At 39.4% G+C, this 19,024-nt stretch overlaps 1 protein-coding gene across 1 annotated transcript in view; it reads right to left on the bottom strand.

The window, feature by feature from the left end:
* The window catches only part of LOC104933941 (ATP-binding cassette sub-family A member 1), a 152,075-nt gene that overhangs the window by 114,965 nt on the left and 18,086 nt on the right, over positions 1-19,024 (bottom strand). The window contains exons 10-14 of the mRNA XM_027278008.1: positions 9,381-9,520; positions 8,625-8,741; positions 4,999-5,196; positions 1,677-1,882; positions 686-862 (exon numbers count right to left, since the gene is read on the bottom strand). Coding sequence (XP_027133809.1) covers positions 686-862; positions 1,677-1,882; positions 4,999-5,196; positions 8,625-8,741; positions 9,381-9,520 — 838 coding nt within the window. The remainder of the gene's footprint in view (positions 1-685; positions 863-1,676; positions 1,883-4,998; positions 5,197-8,624; positions 8,742-9,380; positions 9,521-19,024) is intronic.

Raw genomic sequence — 19,024 nt, 5'->3', positions numbered from 1 at the left:
ATCAAGAGTGATACCCCATTATTTTTGTCCCTAGCTGAACGGTCTAACACGATAGAAGCAAGTGGTGTCAGACGATATACATGGCACAAACAGAGCCCTGATGTCAATCTTTGCACATGACGGAGCTATGTGGGACATCGGGTGCAGTATCCTCGCTTTGTTGTGAGTGCAACGCCTCGGAAATACAAGGAAGGAAGGGGACTCATGGTGGTTGCTTAAATAATTCAGCATCCATCAACTATTCAGGAATTTCCTGTGGTTGGACTAAAATCGATAGTTTAGGCCCGCTCTTTCTCTCTTGTCTTCATTCAGCCTTTTTTTTTCTTTTGGTGACCCTCAAAGCATGATTCAATTTATCCTCAGGGATGTTACATTTTTATTACTGACTTTCAAGAGTGGCACTATTAGAGGAGTACCTTTATCGGTGATCAGTGATAGTGTAAGACGCTAGCAGAAGAGCAACATATATATTAAAGAAAAGGTAAGACAGAGGGATAAATAAGAAGGAGCGTCTTGAATCTTCCACGGGGAAATCTACAGGGCCTAAGTGACTGATAAGACAATAACTCAACTATGTGGTGGCAGTGAGTGGCAACTCCCCAGAGTGAGAAGAATTTTATTGCTGTAATACCTCCTTCCTGTTCCACTAATCACAAGGCTGACAGATAAAAGCTTTTGTACTCACCTGTCATCCACAAAGCAAGGGTATGGCATTTGCTGGGCAAAAATACCAAGGGGTTGGGTCTTTGACGTTTGCAGTCGTATAATGCCGTGGTCCATCATATCCTGCAGGTAGGAGAAGCCTCCCCATATATAGCGCAGGTCGTTAAAGGGGTTGTCTCGGGCCCCGGGAGACCATGACCTTATTAAAAGCAGACACACCATGATCTGTCTTAGCAAAAGGAAAGTAAACTACAACCAGAATAGTCAAGAAATACAGTCAGAGCATAACGGTTGTTTTTTGGAGGTTGTATTGTTTGACAGCAAACTTTAAAAGACACAAAAAGATCAGATCTTTTGATAAAAACAAAGGACAATAAAAAAACTTGGCATCTTCTTCAATGTTTGGGCCTAAAGGTAAACTTTGACATTTTGGAAAATGTGCTTATCAGCTCTCTTGCCAAGATAAGATTGATATCATTTTCTTGTCTGCACTTTAAATATGGAATTAAAGGTAAAAGTACTAAGAACTAAGATAACATTTGGACAGAGACACTCTTGAAGCTAGAGCAAAACAACAATTATCTGAACTTCACCTTTAACCTCACCCGCAATGTGACCTTGGCGCTGTTTTGTTCAGTCAATGTCAATTTCTTTCCCTTTTGTCGGTTTCTTTTTTTACAACCGCCAATTTGCATGGGGTATTTTATTTTGAAAAGCCACTGGATTCTCTATGCCATTTCTTTTTATGGCTTCTGGCCAGCTTGAGCTGCTTGGCCTTGGGGTATCTTTGCCAAATGAAATTTGGTTTGGTTCTGAAACTCACATTTGTTTAATTGCCTATATTTGCCTTTAGACAGAGCAAGGCTAGTTGTTTATCACTATTACAGACTTTATACTAGCTAACCATCTTTTTGGTATCTCTCAGTAGGTTACAGTTTTTCAGTAAGCACATGTAATATTTTATCAGAGTGCCTCATTTGTATTGAGTGAGGAGACTCGGCTGTGTCACATACCTCTCTTTCACTTTTCTGGTACGCTCAACGTCATCGATGTCCATACGAATCTTGTATTTGACATAAGGAGGGAGTTGGCTGGAGTTTGGTTGGAGGTTTTCGAAGACAATACCAGCCCAGAATGTATCATTATTCAGAAGCTCCAGAGCCTTTGTCACCAGATGGCCTTCAGTGGGGGCCGCCTCAAACTTATTCAGGTCTAAACACTGTCAAGAAACACAGAGGTATCACTTTTCTATAATCTCCTTACAGCCAGATCATTCCTGTTCTACATAAATCTTTAGTGTCCACAAAAGAGGGAATATAACTGAGGCAGGCATGAACTCACTGGCAGAGTGGCAGATGGATATTTAGCAAAAAGTATCACTCGGCTATTGACTAAGCCACGCAGAGTTTAGTTCCAAATTATCTGGAGCTGCCAGGGGGTGGGAAATGTTTTTGAGCTTCAGACAAGCAAATGAGATACAGCCTCGCTTAGCACTCCGTGTTCTGTAGCCTTGTCCCCCCGTTTCATGAGACGATAATGAGCTAGCCATCCTGGGAGGCAGTCATACCTGACAGCTGTCCACACATCTCAGTGCCGCAATAGTTTTATCATTTCCCCCCAGGATTCTCTAGTCTGTATTCTATATCAAGCTATGGTGGGAAACAAAATATCACAGCAGCAGCAGCAGCAGCAGCAACACTAGTTCAGTACAGACTAGTGAGGATATAGCAGTGGAATGGATACATGAGCCCAAAGTTTAGACAAGTACTGAGAGAAATATCTGGAAGAAATTGCTCCCTATAAACTAAGTATAGGATATATAGTACATAGTAACATAAAACAAATATTTGAACTCAATAAAAATACCAAGGTCTACTGCATTTACAGAATCGTTCATGTCTCTATTTGATCTTAGTATATTTCGAGAAGGGATCAGGCAAGACTATTTATGCATTTTTTGTCTTTGACCACTGGACCAACAGCTAAGACTAAGCTGTCTGATAACAATCTGACTCCAGCTCTGGGCTAAGAAACTGGCCCCACTGATAGCCTGCCAATCCCATCTTGGCCTAATTCAGCGGAACATCCAGGGCAACTCATTGAGCCACTCTGGTCATCTTAGCATTGCGCTCGCGGAGGCTGTGCGCTTACCGCAGGCTGGTAGTTAAGTGATTAAAGCGGGTGTATCTCAATGACATTATAAACATATGATGAAGTTGAGTGGCTGAGTGCATGCTACGAACTCTTTTAGATCTCCTCGCATAGCACAAATCAGCTTTATCTGCTCGTGTCAGAGAGACTTCAGTGGCATGAGTCACCCTTACAGAAATTACTCTTAATGTATAAGCAATGCACTTCACATGGCTATAGCTATTCTTATTTATTTAGCTTTCACCATTAGTACACCAGCCTATTAAATAGTGGGGCAGCACATAAATGAAACAGGGCAACAGCAGTTTGTGCCTCTAATTTAGGCCTGTGCTATCAAAGGGAAGCAGCCTCACTCTTCAGTGTTTATGCTGGTAGAGGCACCATGGAGAGTCATGCCAAGCCATGCCAATTATAAAATGACCACAGATTGTCGGGCATTGATCTTGAGTTACTAATTTGTGAGCACAGATTTATTATTTCAAGGATACAAATGACTAATTTGTGAGCACATATTATCAAGGCATTTACCTCCCCGATGTGCCGCAACTGCACATTTGGCAACTTGTTAGTTTTTCTCCATGCGTGCTATAGAAATCGGTTTGCTCCAAAGAGGGATTGAACTTGGTTTATTCACAATGCAGAGGGTGAATGTAGAACCAGTAAACAAAAAAAAAACTAATTAAATCACGCTCAATTACGTTATTTATTAGATGGACAAGATGTCATGAAAAAGTACATTTTCCTCATTTTCATTTTCTATCCGACACGTAATGTAGCGTGGACCTAATTTGTGTTATTATATTCCATCATTTATCTTATGGCTACTGCATCTGCTCTCATTGCCGTGTTAGTTCTGAAAGTATACACTAGACTGAAAGAAGCTCTCTCTCTTCCCCGAGACGAGAGGACACCACAGTAAAGGTTGTCTAATAACGCCCTCTATCCTGGTATCCATTTTGAGCAATGCAATTTCTATTAGGGCAGAAAATAGTTTGCATTATGTTGGAATTTCATTTGCCATGTATGGCTAACCCCAAGGGCCCAACCTGCCATCATACCTACCTAGGGATTGATGTTATATATGTCTGTGTGTGTGTGTGTGTGTGTGTGTGTGTGGCAGGGGGTGGTAGGTGGGCTTCATACGTGCGTTTGATCACAATGTCGAGAAAGAAGGGTTTTGCTGCAAACTGTGCCACAGATCAATATATCAATGTCAGCTGTGTGTGTGTTCCTACTTAGAGACACCACTCTGTTTGATGCCTTTACAGATTTACTAAAGCCAGGCCCCGTAACGATGTTTTTTTATGATTATCATGGAAGCACTGTAGTGACAGATCTTCCTGTGTGTTTGACAGTTTGCTAAGTCAAGGATATTAAACTTTAATGCATAAAAGACCAAAGTCTTTTTTTCTTTTCTTTCTTTGCTTGTTAGAAATAGACTGATAGAGTGAGCAAGCTAAAAAGATTTAACAGCACGAAAGAGCTAAGAAACATAAAAGGAAAATGTGTTCGACAAGGACATGTTGTGTCTTAGATGCAAAGCACCGTGCTCTTACATATTGTAGCACCCCTGGTGTTCTGCTAGAGTGTTGTCACAGATGTGAACAAAAAGATACAAGAGCAAATTAAAGTGCAGCAATTAGGGGTACGAGACTTTTGCCTGATCGTTCTCTTAAGTCAGTATAAAGAGAAAAATAAAAGATGCTGTGAATTACTTGTAATCTACTGTATTATTAAATATGGTGATGCACTGGCGCTCATGCCTAACATTAGCACATCTGGATCATTATTTGAGCAAACCAGAGAGGAAAGATGATACATTTATCAACGTATTTTTGCAGAAAGACCCTTTTGTTTAAGCATGTCGGAGGTCATACAGTCAAATCCAACCAAAGTAATCACATGGGTAATATCGGGTATATTGTATAAATAACATGGAAGGGAGAGGCTAAAAGAGAACAGTGGAGGGGGGGAGAGAAAAAAAACATCTATGTGCAATTTCCTCACCAGTGAGAATTGTGTATTTAAAAAAGATCCTAAATGCCAGAGAACAATCTGTTTTTTTAAATAATCTCCCATTTTACTGGAGAGGTCACAGAACCCTCCAGTGCATGTGTGGGCTGGAAGCCAGCTTCATGAGATGCCACGCATTTAATAAAAAACCCAGACAAAAGAATTACATACACCGAGGAATTTGGAGAGGAGCTGCAGGATTTCGGTAGTGGTGTTGTAAACATTGCGCCAGTCGCGGGGTGGCATGCCAGGTGGACGATCCTCAGGGGGCCCGTTGTAGAGGAAGTTGGCCAGAAGCTCAGCTGTCCACCCTGTGCTTTTGAGACGCTGGTTGAGGACAGCAGCAAATACTGGATTCGCCAGCAGTTCCTGATTTAAAAAAAGGCAGGGAGACGGTTTTATTTATATGGTTACTAGTGAGAGGTTTAGAATGAATGTGGCATGAATGCAATGGAATCTGAATGAAGACCAAATCAGTGAGGAATGCGGCGTATTCATTTGAAAGAAAAAGCAGGAGTGAGCTTTGTTTATTGGTGCCAGTGACGTTCACTCTTCTGCAGAATAAACTAAGAACGTCAAGATAGATGGCACTGTTGTACTTCAGGCTCTGGGATACACATCAACTATTCTCATGGCAAGAAGTGCCCATGTACATGAATACACAGCATATACACATATGTTAAAGAGTGTGAAAATGAATGCAAATTAAAACTGCCTGTACCCTTCACTCACATGATGAGAGACACGTATGTGAAGCTCTCCCAGGTCGTAGATCGAGCTGTAATTGCTCTAATCATGTGAAGAATTAATAAAAGCGATGCTGCCCTGAAGGCAAATATAACCATGCTGCTTTATTTAAGCCCTACATAAGTATATACAACACATGAATATGCATATATGTATTTTTGTTGTGTAAAGAAATGGTTCTAATCCCCTCAAACATTCCATTATAAGATCATTTCACTCCCACCTGCCGGTTTAAATGCATTGCCGTCTAGTTAGTAGCCACAAGTGTTCCCCCTCACTCCCACACAGTATTCCCATATTTTCATGATGTTGTGAAATTACCGTATTAATATGACAATGTCCCTGTAACGACAGTGTTACGACATAAACTAAAATTAAACATAACAGCTATTGTAAACCTGTCATGTACACAGAGCAACGCTGAAAAAGGAAACTAAATCCACTGAGATACTAAGTTATTTAAAACATCCATTCACTAGCATGTATAATTCAAAAAAAGCTTTCCAAACCAATCATTCTAGTGGTTGAATATGTACGGTTTCATATTTGAAAGTTGACCGTGTAGGCTGGAGAGGAAAGGGCGCTGCATGTCAATTGAGAATTGGGCTGAAGTGTGAAGGTCTGAGTTGAGATTCAGATATATTCTGGCCAGTGCAGTGGCATTTCAGTGTCAACACTTCTGATGATATTCTGCTTAACCTTAAGACAAAGTGTCAAATTAAGTAATCTCTATGCTGCTTGTGACCTTTAGAAGAATCAGTACATCCATCTTAGTGGGTGCTACATTTAGGACATGACTCATCAAAAAAATGTGTAATTTAAAGTAAGTCATTTGGAAATGGCAGGAGCAGAATCATGCAAATGAACTAATGAACAGTTAAACTGGCTCAGTATTTGAAATCTTCATCCGGCCATGCGTATATGCAGTATAATTTTGGGCCAGAGAGTTGCAGACATGCCTTTTAACTATGCTCGTCATGGGTCAAATGAAATGTTTACCATGAGAGCATCCTCCAGTGAAATGCATTCACTTGCCTTTTTAGAAACAGGGTCAATGTCCAGCATATAAACGTTGCTTTTTGCAGAGAGTATGGGTTATATTTTAATAGGCTTTAATTAAAGACTCGAGTTGAAGTTAGTTGTAATCCTTATGATTTTCATATAATCAAACCCAATTTCTTAATACAATTCATGGTCGCCTATTTGACATTTCCATTCGGTAATTACCTCTCTGTATGGTAGCTTTCATTGTTAGTGGCGGAGTCCGCCATTCCCACACTGCCTTCAAACACACATGGGATTTACAGGAAATGAGTCTAACCAGTGCAATTATTGATAACAGCCTGACTGTTTACTTTACACTCTCTTGACAGTGCCTCATGCAAATGGAGCATCTTTCTTTAAAAGCACAAAATACATCCATTTTGTGCCTACAAAACGAGACATTTTCATCATTACTGGACAGCAGGTTGCTTTTAAATATTACAGGGAGTAATGGAACAGGATGGACCAACCATAGCGAGCTGTTAGATGGCGAGTTACTCAGAAAAGGTACTACTGTGCCCTGTAGAACTACCACATGTCCTCTCACGTGCGGCAAGAAATCATGTTGTAGTTGCTCATGACATGATGGAAAAAAAGGCAGATTATTGAGCGACTTCTTTATGAAAACCGAGTGAACATGTTTGGGCTGTGTGTTGTAAACACCAGTGACTCTTTCTAAATCTGCTCCAAAAGAACGGTGTTAAACTGCACATTGCTGTTACCATGGTAACCACGGGTGTCGCTAAATCAACCAGGACTAAAGCGTTACAATTTGAACATGGAAACACAATGTAAAGCAAACATATTTTTAAGCCACTTTTGTTTGTACAGTATGTCCTTCTAGCCGGCTCTGCATCCGACATCTTCTATCACAAATGTAGCCATGGTGGTGATGGTAATTGGTCCATCAACGTAAAATGCGTCTGTGACCTTGAAGGACCTCTGAAGATGACAAACCTCCGAAGCCACCAGCTTCATAGCGAGAGGTGGAGAGCGAGAGAGCTGGACTGGGAGAAAATGAAGACAAAGGAGGATTGCCGGCCCATTTGTGTAAAGGTTAGGGCTAGGGTAATGAATACCCTGGCTATATGGAGCTCCCAATGTCTGCTTCCCTCCAGCTGCCTATAAGCTCATTTGGAGTGACACTGGAGTAATGTCAGTGTCAAGGAAATACGGCGAGAGGCAAAGAGAGAGAGAAGGGGAGAGGCAGGGACAGAGAGAAGTGGTGGCGAAGAGTCCATGTCCTCTACTTCTATAGATAATCCTTTCTGCCAGGATGGAAATTATCCTGCACTTATCCATAATTACTTTCCTCCCTCAGTTTCCACATCTAACAGAAGGTGCAACAAATTGATATACACAACATGTATATTCTCACCTGCAGTAAACGCATATGAGGGTCATCATTTTCTTACTCTTACTGATTTTTATAGGGGAAAAAAATCGGATTTTTTAAAGAAAAAGGCGAATTATTGTATGTCCTTGTGCATTCAAAAGTAATTTTGCTGCAAGAACACTGTGAAGGGGGTTGTCTTGTGACGAGTTCAGCTAGGAAAATGCATCGAAGTGAAGAGAAGAAAAAGGAGCGAATGAGTTGCTGATCATGTGCCAAAAAGGGAAAATAAGAAAATAATTATATATTTTTTTTAAAACAAAAAAGTACTCCAGCACATAACACCCCTTAAAATCTTTTTTACACCTAAAATCAAAGAAACACTTCAATAATTAACATGTTTTTATGCTAAGGTAATCACTTTATGTTAATAAGAGTGCTATCAATCTAACTTTGGCGTGAAAGCAAAAAAAAACATATAGGTCAACTTGAAAGAGCATCATACAAAGCTGCTTTATGAGACAAGTGAAGCACTGCAGCTCAGATCTGACTGTATATAACCTGCGAATGAAAACTTCTCTGGAACTTTAGCTGTCACAACATATTAAGAAACTAGATACTGAATGTCTGAAATAAAAAGATGTTTGTTTTCGTGCTTCTTAGTGAGTCTTACCCGCATTCGATTGACTTGAGGGCTGTTTTGCATGAATTCCCAGACACGTGGCCCGAGTTCATCCCACGAATCAGCCAGCTCTTTGAGCGTAGCCAAGGCGCTGAATGTGCTATTTGCCTGAAACAAAAAAAACAAAAATCAACAACATAGTTATCTCACCTTTCCCTGACTCAAAGCCGTACCCACTGAGCCACTTCTATTCGCTCTGAGCCAATCCACGCATGAAAGTGCTCCACATCTGAACATTTCAGCTAATCCCCAGAGGAAGTCATCACATTGTAACACCGGCACCCCCCACGGTGACGAATGTAAATGGGGTTATTTACTCCTGAACATTGACTTGTAAACAATCTGAATGTCTGGTGTGAAAAGGGCCTCCTGCGCCAGCGCCGGGGCCACTTACTGTGAACTCATTATGCATTCTCAATGCAAAACTCTCACCGCCTGCCTGTTGTTTGTTTTTACTTATGCAGAATCAAAACGATGCAAATATCTTGGAGAAATGTCATGTCATGAAAATACATTAAAAACAGCACATCCTATTCTTCCCCAGGTGGTAACTTTTAACATGCAGTGTTTTTTTATTCTCCCCACTGGAGACTTCTTCAGACTGATACCTGTAATTGCTTTGATTCTGTGCATACGGGATTTTTAAATATACCCATAAACAAAAGAACAATATATTCCGCTACTTTCCAAGTGCATGAGAAGTCAGTATGTGGGTAAATAAATTACAATTTTTCTCTCTAGACCTACCTCTTTCACGATGAGGTGAGCAGCAGGTGTATCGGGTGTGTAGAGGACTTTCCCTTGCAATAACGGCTTGAAGGTGCTCCAAATGTAGCGCAGGCCAGGTGTGCCCTCCAGGGTGTCGACGAGAGTCTGACAAAAAGCATCTATATGAGAAGAGGAGACAGGGAAAGTCAAGGCAACACCAAGAAAATACCTCTTTTCACAGGACAGGAGGGGGGAGAGGAGTAACAAGCTGTTAGGATCAGTATGAAATCATGGAGTTTGCAGCACCCACGAAGCAAACACGATAAATATTGAACATGAGCATTTATATGTGGCTACCATGGCAACCCATTTCATCTCAGAGTGAGCAAACATGAACATACTGAGTTTTGTAAAAACTAATAAATACACATCTTTACTATTTAGTTTCATATTTATTACCAGACCAGACATATCTTTTAAAATAACCTCTGTCTTTAGACAGACATATTATTAAGACACTTAATTATATGTGAATCGTGTATTGACATATATAAAGGGGATGCAATGCTGACGTGACACAGTGAAAGACACAGCAAAATGCAAGAAAAGAACTAAATAAAATTACTGGAAAGGACAAAGCAGAGAGTGTACACCATATGGGCAGTATTGATGCAATCACTGCACTTCAGAATAGATAGCAATTACTTCCAACTGCTACTGATGACTCCTTTCCGTACAGGCCTGATTAAGGATTCTTGTTCGATTTTTTTCTTTTTTTAAACCATCGCAAGAATCATGACGCTGTTTGTTCAATAATCACAGTTTCACAAGTAGTTGTAACAGTCCAACAGGACTTGACAGCAGCTCCTGGCACTATAAGACGACATTTAGGAGTAGAAGGGTTGATTCAGTTTATTGCTGTATATTGTTAGGAGAGCCATGTAATTGCCAGTTTTATATGAGTCACAGAGGACTGACAAACTGACGGTGAGTTCAGATACATAACATTTCAGTTTCATTTTGATCCTAAACATTACTCATTAAACAATACATACTTTGTGTTTTGAATATTGATTTACCACCAGACCCACTGTATTCTGCAGTATGAGCAATGTCTGATGGAACGTTGGGAAGGAGAAAGACTTGTTGTTGTTGCATATACTTTTATTGGCGGCAAAACAATTATCATATTAATTAATATTATTATCTTGACTTACACCAGTGCTATCCACTCTACATCAATGGCAAGGCATGTTAATCTGTACGTAATGGAAAAGATTACAGCAAAACTCTATGTAAAGTAACACATATTGTATTGTATAATGAATTATACAATACAATATGTTTGTATTGTATTTGTATGTATTGTATTTGTATTATTTTACCCATATGTTACAATTGACTTCAAAAATGTCCAGTGTATAAGAGTTCCTATTTATAAACTAGAGCACAAATTGAATATAATATGCATGACTATGTTTTCATTTATGCCACAATGAAGAATCGTTATGTTTTATTTACCATAGCATGAGCCTTTTATATTTACACATGCCACAGGTTTGCCATGTTGAACTGCCATAATTCTACAGTAGCCCCGAGTGGACAAACTAAATACTGGCTCTAGGAAGTGTTTTTGTGTTTGTTTGTTTTGTATTTTTGAACTTCTCTTCACGCTAAGAAGGAGGGAGTGAGGCGAGGGGGTTGCAATCTGCATCTACACCACTAGATGGCCCTAAATCCTACACACCTTTAAAGTACTGGAATTTGTTAATGAAACAGCTGTGTGAATGCAGCTCAGTGCTATCAGTCATCACTTAATAGGACTCAAATATTAGAGAGATCAGAGTTTTTTGAAAAACGATACTATTACTATTCAACACAGGCAAAAACCACCAATATCAACAACAACTGCAGACACTTCAGGGACATTTTGTGATAGGTTCAGGCCACATCCTAGCCCTTAGATTAGAAAAGAAACCTTTGGGTTTATACAGTCCTAACAGGTGAATAAGTTCACCTGAAATAAAACATTCGAGTTTTATCTTTGTTGTTGATAAGAACACTTGCTATCTAATTGTTAAAACACAACATGTCTGCTTCCTCAGTATGTTGGCAAGATTGTTCTCGAGAACGTTTTATAAAATGGAAAGTTCTTCTGAAGTGGATATCAGGTCAGCGGTTACGCAACGGCGACCAGACATAGTTGCAAAGTGATTGTATTTACAAAAAGTTATTAAAAGCTATTATTACTTTAGCACACAAGTAGAGGAAAACACAAGCCAAGAGTTCAGACCTGACTGCATAAGGAAAGCTTTCTGTAGAGCAGAGCAAAAAAGAGTCGATATGCTCAGCAGCAGTACGATCATTACTAATTTAACTTATCTGCCAACGTGAATATTGCCAGACTGGAAGAGCGCTGAATAGGTTACATGAGGACCTGTAGTGCACGGAATGGAGCCTGAAGCAAAAAGGAGGCTTGTGCTTAAATAGTGTCTGCCTTGTTGTGACTGAAAATATGTGATTCTTGCAGTCTGGTAGTTAATCAGACAATTGATCGAATCAGTGTGTTGTCTGCCAGTCAATATGGCCGTCTGCCTTTTTGATCTGTTGCCAACTGTCCCTTTTGTTCAGACACCTGCCATTACATCAGTGCTTTTTCTGGTCTTTTTTCCCCTGTCAAGACCGCAACAAAACCTCAATCTTCCACTTCTTCTCATCTCACCAGGGCAACCGTTTCCCACATCAGGGAGATTTTAGCGGCCGTTTTCAGTGCAATTAAATGTTAGCCTTTCTGCCTCCTGGCCATCTTTCCCAGGTGCTCCTGGGAGGTCTGTGTGCAGGCAGCTAATGGCAAACCCTTAGTCTGAGTCTGGCCAGCTGTTCCCTCCATAGACTGCACAGATGCCACTTCCTGCAATCATAACACTTGAAAGACAGGAAATGTGGGTGAAACCCGGCACAGGAACTGTCTGCTGCAAGGTGTCTCTTGGAAATAAAAAAGAATTAAGAAATAAAAAATAACAGTCAATAACAGTAGGATGAAAGGGGAGATTTCTGATGGAATAAGAAATAAAAGTAAAAGAAGTAAAAGACTAGAAATACTAGACTGATCCCTTTAAAGCTGCCATTTCCAGTCGGGACCCACGATGGGGTGTAAAGATAAATCTAAGGGGTGACAAAATAAGGGGCTCATAAAGAAACATGGCTATATTTTTGTGACACAAAATATTAATTATTTGTTTACAATATTCAATTTTTGTCTTATTCACATCTTACTTATCTTACTTTTTATCTTATTCACATGCTATTCCACTGATTGACAGTTGGTGGAGGTAACGTTCAAAGAAGTGTTGCAACAAAGGTGCTAAAGAAGAAGAATAAGACAGCGAGCAAATATGGACATACACGATGCACAATTCAAAGTAAACACATATATTGGCTTTGCAAGACCACAAGGATACACACAGTACATCAACTTTACTTGTTTGTTTACAAGAGAACTCCACAGTTGAGTGGTCACCTTCTAAAAGTTTTCAAACCACTAGGGCTGTAGTCAACTAACGGGAAAAAATCTGCAAATCGAAATTAAATTAGTTTAAATTGGGCACAGTGCACGAAGTGTACTTTACTTGCTAACTTCTAATCAATGCTAAAGTTACATAATGCTGCCAAGTAATAATCCCTGTGGTTCGACTATTCCTTTTACCTTGAAGTCATGTAAATCAAGTAAATTCAGATACAGCATGGGAAAACTTTTTTAAGTTTGAAGTTGGTTGGTCAGTTAGCAGTTAAAATATGTGTGCAAATTTCCATCAAAAATTAACTTTATCCACTCACGATCAATGCAGTGATTTGTGCTGGTTCTTCGAGGCCGTCTCCATTAATTTGGGAGGTTGTGAAACAGAATTTCAATTCTTTCTAATTATTTTAGGGATTTTCGTAGCCGTTATTAATTAGTGACAGCTTGACTTTAGACAGGAAGGGGGGTGATACAGAGAGAGGGGATGACATTCAGTACAGGGCCACAGGCTGGAATCAAACCTGTGCCAATGGGGCAAGAACTACAATGCATAGGGTTCATTGTTATTTCTAACACAACAGCCTATCACTCAAAAATTCAATTTTAAGAATTCAAATTCACCTCAAAAACTAGAAGGTTCCTACATGTTAAATGTATTTCTTGCATGTTAGAGAAATAAAGTAAACTATTCCACCCAACAACTCTAATCTGGATTATGGTAAATTAATTCATTGAAAAATAAATACATATATATATATATATATATATATATACTTTTTTTTTCCTTACACATGCACAGTTCAGTGTCTGCAAAGCACATGGATTTGTTTTCTTTGAACCCTTCTATATCTCTGGACACTTCCTCTATGTATACAGTATGCTGCATTAAGAAAAAAAAATACAAAAATCAGATTATGAGAACTGACAGCAATGCATGCTCAGGCCAATTACAAGACACAGAGAATAAACAGCTCTAGTCAACAATGGTGCATGACTATACACATAGCACTGATAAATGTCTAACACTCTTAACAGTAAATATCTTTGTATTCTGGGAAAGATATATCCGTTTTTGATAGTTTGTTTGCTAAAGGGAGCATCATATTACAGAGGTGAGCCGTGTAGTTCTTTTTTGACAACACATCTGTGCTTTATTACAAAACGGCAGTATGAAAGAACAAGAGAATCTGTTCTTTACACCAGTTTTAGCCACAGTCAAATAATTGCTTGGAGCCTCAAGTCAGCCCCTCAACTTACCTGGCAAATTTAATCAATTTGAGTTGCACCCTGGAGATAGGCTCAATTCAGCTCTACAGTGAGACAGTGTAGGCGACACACTACAAATGCTGGTGCTACACACACACACTGTCTTGCACCTGCAATCGCATGTGCACACATGCACACACAAACAGAAAATTACTCTAGGTTCAAATGACTCATATTTCAGGCCCTCCATGCAATGAGCAATCCGAGACACACCGATATCCAATACATCGGACGCACGCACAGACAAACACACATATACAACATGCATGAACACCGAACATATCACACCCGTTTAAAGTGAACTGAAGCATGCATCAATAACGCTGCACTTATTTCCTAGACGCGGTGCAAATCAAGTGCTGTCTTGCAGCGTTCCAACAGAAAGTCAAATAAGCGTGAATAAATGTCATTGAAGTCGTTCTCTAATAAGTGACAGAGAGAGGCCGCTTTGACATTCAGCTGTATAAGACGAACCTCCATCACACCAAACAATAGAGTTGATAGGCTCTGCCTTCGTCGACTGCAGTTTATATTAAAGGGCTGTGCTTAAAACTAGAAATAAAGGGTACCAATTACTAATTATTCAAAGAGGCACCCATGGGCAAATACTCAGAGGACGACAGCGCAAATCTCCAGATAATTAGGAAATGTTATGAGCAATGTCAGGGAAAAAAAAAAAAAAAGTCACACCAGTGAAAATAGGACAATGCTAAATGAAAGAGGAGAATTTATTTTGACAGATCAACGCAAGACGTGTTAATTTGAAAGGTTGATGTTTGCCGTTGGTAGAAAACACTCAGGGTTCTACGAGGCCAAGTCAAATTACCAGGGCTGTTTCTGTCTGCAGAGAAAAAGGACATCAACCCGTACGGCTCTTCCATGTGGTACCACACATTTTCTGCAAATGTATCCAACAAATGAATATGTATGTATGGAATCACAGAGCCATATAACCACTTTTAATTCATGCTAATCTAATGGGCAAATTCTGAAAATGAAACTTCAAATTATTGTTTACTGTCATGGAAGAACAGTTACCACCCCAACTATTCTGTATAACTCTGAAGTTTTCCTTTGCTGTCAGACATAAATTGGAAACAGAACATTACTGAACCGTTAACAAACCTTAGAGTTGCTCTTTATTATTGCTATTCTACTATTCCTTTGAGTGTATACTTTTACACTTACAAAGGAGTTGTAATTGGTCATTATGCAGACACACTGCACATGCTAGATTTATTTAACTGTATGCAGACCGACACAATGAAATGCCACAGCAAATCCAAAACAGCCATTAGCATGCTAACAAAGACATTAGTGCTTAATTTTGTATGGATGATACAATGTTTTTGCTAATTTGCGTTGGCACGAGCATGCAATTCCGCTTTCCAGTGTAACTTTATTCCCAGGGAATAGAGGCGTCTTATTAAAATCTAATTTTGTGCACTTGTCTCCAAAGAACAGGCATTTAATGAAACAGGAATGCATGGTCTCTAATGAGCACAAGGCTGCAAGAAGTTACACTGAAGATCTAATTCTCAGGGACTTTATGGAACAAACATATTCGGTAATTTTGAAAGCTGTCTCCGCCACCACCACCACCTACAGCTGTTGTTTTTACTTTTATTCATCCTTCTTATTACAGAGCGATGATGACAATGATTTCATTCCAAGGTGTACATGTACAGTCTTCCTAGGAAAAATGTGATAATTTCTTCTCTCAATTATTTCTGTTTCATTTCTGTTGTACTGTACGGAAGTGCATTGCATTCACTGGATTAAAAAAAAATTAGACATCTTATCTCTTAATTACGAGATCCTGATCTCGTAATTACGAAAAGATCTATTATTATCCCAAATAAGTGCTGTAGTGTAATATGTAGGAGATCAATGGAGTGTGTAGTGAGTTTGGTGTCACTACCCTGTATTATAATGAAGTTTTTGAATATTTTTGTAATATCTTTTTTTAGTGTTGCACTTTGTAGACAGTCCCTGTGTGCCGCTCTCACAGACGGCTGCATATAGCTTGTTGTCTATCTTACTACAGTTGAAAATATGCGTGTTTTGTGTTTTAACAATGTTTTACTTAAGAATTATTGATCACGGAATCTGCCAAAATCTTTCCAACTTTACCGAAGTGCAGTGGCCAAACTGGCACCTTTCCTTATCTCATAATTAAGAGATCTTTTCTTGTAATTATGAGATAAGGTGTCTAATTTTTTTTTTCATCTAGTGAATGCAATGTGCTTCCATAGTACTGTATGATGCAGGTTTCAAGAAAAGTTTTGTATTAATTAAAAGTAAGTAAAACTTACTGTTATATTAGCAGAATTAGAGCAGGAAACTTTACATGGTAATTATTTATGCAGTTAAAACAAAGACCTATCCCCATGTGGAAAATGTTACCATCCCTTAAATGACTAAAAATAGAATCAGGTGCTCTTAAACAGGTGCAAATGATAAAAAAGTTGTTATTCTTACAGGGTCTACCCATGCATCAACACCAGACACATGGTCAGGACCAAACATTCAGGTGTGTGATCATCCATAATGACTTTTTTTCCTGTGGGCTTTTGAACACCCATAGATGAAAATGGGTGCACAGATATTCTACAAATAAAGAGAGTTTCAGTCTCCTGCCAGTCTGTTTAGATGAGGTCATCTTCAAACACACTAAGCGATGTACAGGCATCTCTTTCCACTGTCAAAGTGCACATCAACTGTAGCTTAAATTGGACCCACATGGTAGCTCAGGAAGGTTTGATGAGTAGAAGACAAGCACACCACTTGTTAGGTCTCTTTTCGTGGTGCAGGGAATCAAATCCCCTAAAGATCCAATCCCAATGAAGAAAATCAGTTTCTACACAAACCCATCAATGCTGACTTTTTAATAAATCAGTGCAGAGGCGTTGAGTGTGTGCAGGAAATGAGTTCTTTGGAAGGTTTTCCAGGCAACACTGGGTCGAAGAAGAACATTACTACAACAACAGTGCATCCTGCAGTCAGGTGTTTAATAAAACCCAACACTGCTTTTGAAAAGATCAGCCTTAATCATTTGTGAAGTATTATACAGCAGTTTGGGGATGCCTTATTGCATCAACAAGCCTCAGGGCACAGCTTTTTTAGCTTATTAAATGACACATTTCTCAGTGTGAGCTCGCCTGCTACCTTCTCTCACTTTGATAGAAAGAAGTGGGAAGCCTGTAAACATACAGTCACAATATAATTTACCTGACTGTAACTATGAGTTTACACTAAAAGCAACATGGTCAACAAGTAACCTTTCATCTCTTACAGAACGGAGTCACATGAATCATCTTTTATGTATGCCTACTTTACTTTGATATTAAGTCCTCAGCCACCAGACAAATTTACGCTTCGAGAAACATACTTTGATGCAGTAAAGCCAGCAAAGCGGAGTGTGAACCGGGTTAGATCAAAGGGTGATTCATATCAGTACTCGACTCTCAAATCTGTCCTCCACAAATGCTCGCAGAATCTGTCTTTCCTCCTTTATTAATAAAATCCTTGCAGCCATGTGAACGAACATTCACGTACAACCATACTGACGGTGGGTGGGTGGTGTGGCCCAGAATTTCAGAGCAGTGTAAATATACCACCGTTTCTTCCAATGTGGCTATTTCTGAAAACTATTTCACAATCTGTTGCAAAGTACTCAACTTTCTTTGGGTAAAGTTCTGGTGGATACTTACCATGTTTACATGCTAATTATTATTAGTATGGGCAATTTCGTTAAACGTATCGCCAATTTTAACTGAATTTTGAGAAAATCTGCAAAAAGAAAATGCAAGCATGGTGCGTTTATAAGTAGTTGTTTGATCGAGATGAGCAGTAGGTGGCGCTCATTCTCTAGTCACATAATGACTTCCCAGGGATGTACTGGACCCAGCAAATTAGACAACTCCTGGATATTTTGAAGTAATTTAAAAGAACTCCATCAAGTCGACCCCTTCCCAAAATTCTTTACAAACTGAGGTTCAGTGAAATCAATACAACACGATGAGGAGTACAAACCCTGATAATATGGCGTACATGGTTGTATTCATTACTGAATTTACAAAATGCCAGTTTATAACACAAAAAAGTGTTTTAGTGACACCATCTGTCCTCCGTAGGAAGTTTGGGTTGCCATATGCTCATGTTTATGTTTATGTATTTTCGCCTCGTGACTCTGCAACACCCAGACAACAACATCATTTTCCACTCGGGATAAATTGCCCTGGACTTTCCTCTCCATTAAGAAAACATCATTATGTCAGGGTGGGGGAGTGCACAGCTTTTAAATGAAATGAGAAGAGCTTGATTTGATTGGCTACGATTGATGCCAGAACCTGACACGGCCACCGATAATGTATTCCTAATCAAACCCAGTTCTCAGCTCCGGTACAGGTGCCAACTGTGCCACAGGTGCCTGGTTCCTGGATGCGCACGAGAAGTCACATCCTGTGCAACCTGCACAGTTGACTGCACTGGGTATCATGCACCACTAACTCCTGAAAATAGGGATCATTGTTTTTTTTTCTCTCACATGCACACATATATTAAGAGCAGTTTGGATTGCCTGTGTATTTATTGGTATACGTGTACTCTAACTCCTAAAATTCCCTTTAGGTTTTCTTTCTCATAAAATTGTGAAAACACCATATCTCTGATATGATGCTACTTTTGATTAGTCATAATCAAGCAAGTCAATTCTCAGTCCTTCCTCCTGCCTTGCCAGATAGTTAAGCTTCAGAACTCTGGCTGCACCAAAAATCAGTTGCCGTGTCCTGTGATGTTGTTGGTCTGTTTTGTCCATTTTATCGCCACCACGACTACAAACACTACTGTAAAGCAGAAATGTAGATAAATGATTATGACACAAGTACTGTGTGTC

This window comes from Larimichthys crocea, chromosome III, assembly GCF_000972845.2.
Source record: "Larimichthys crocea isolate SSNF chromosome III, L_crocea_2.0, whole genome shotgun sequence".
NCBI classification, from domain to species: Eukaryota; Metazoa; Chordata; class Actinopteri; family Sciaenidae; genus Larimichthys; species Larimichthys crocea.
The sequence above is the reverse complement of the archived record's forward strand: the minus strand, read 5'-3'. Positions and strand labels throughout refer to the sequence as shown.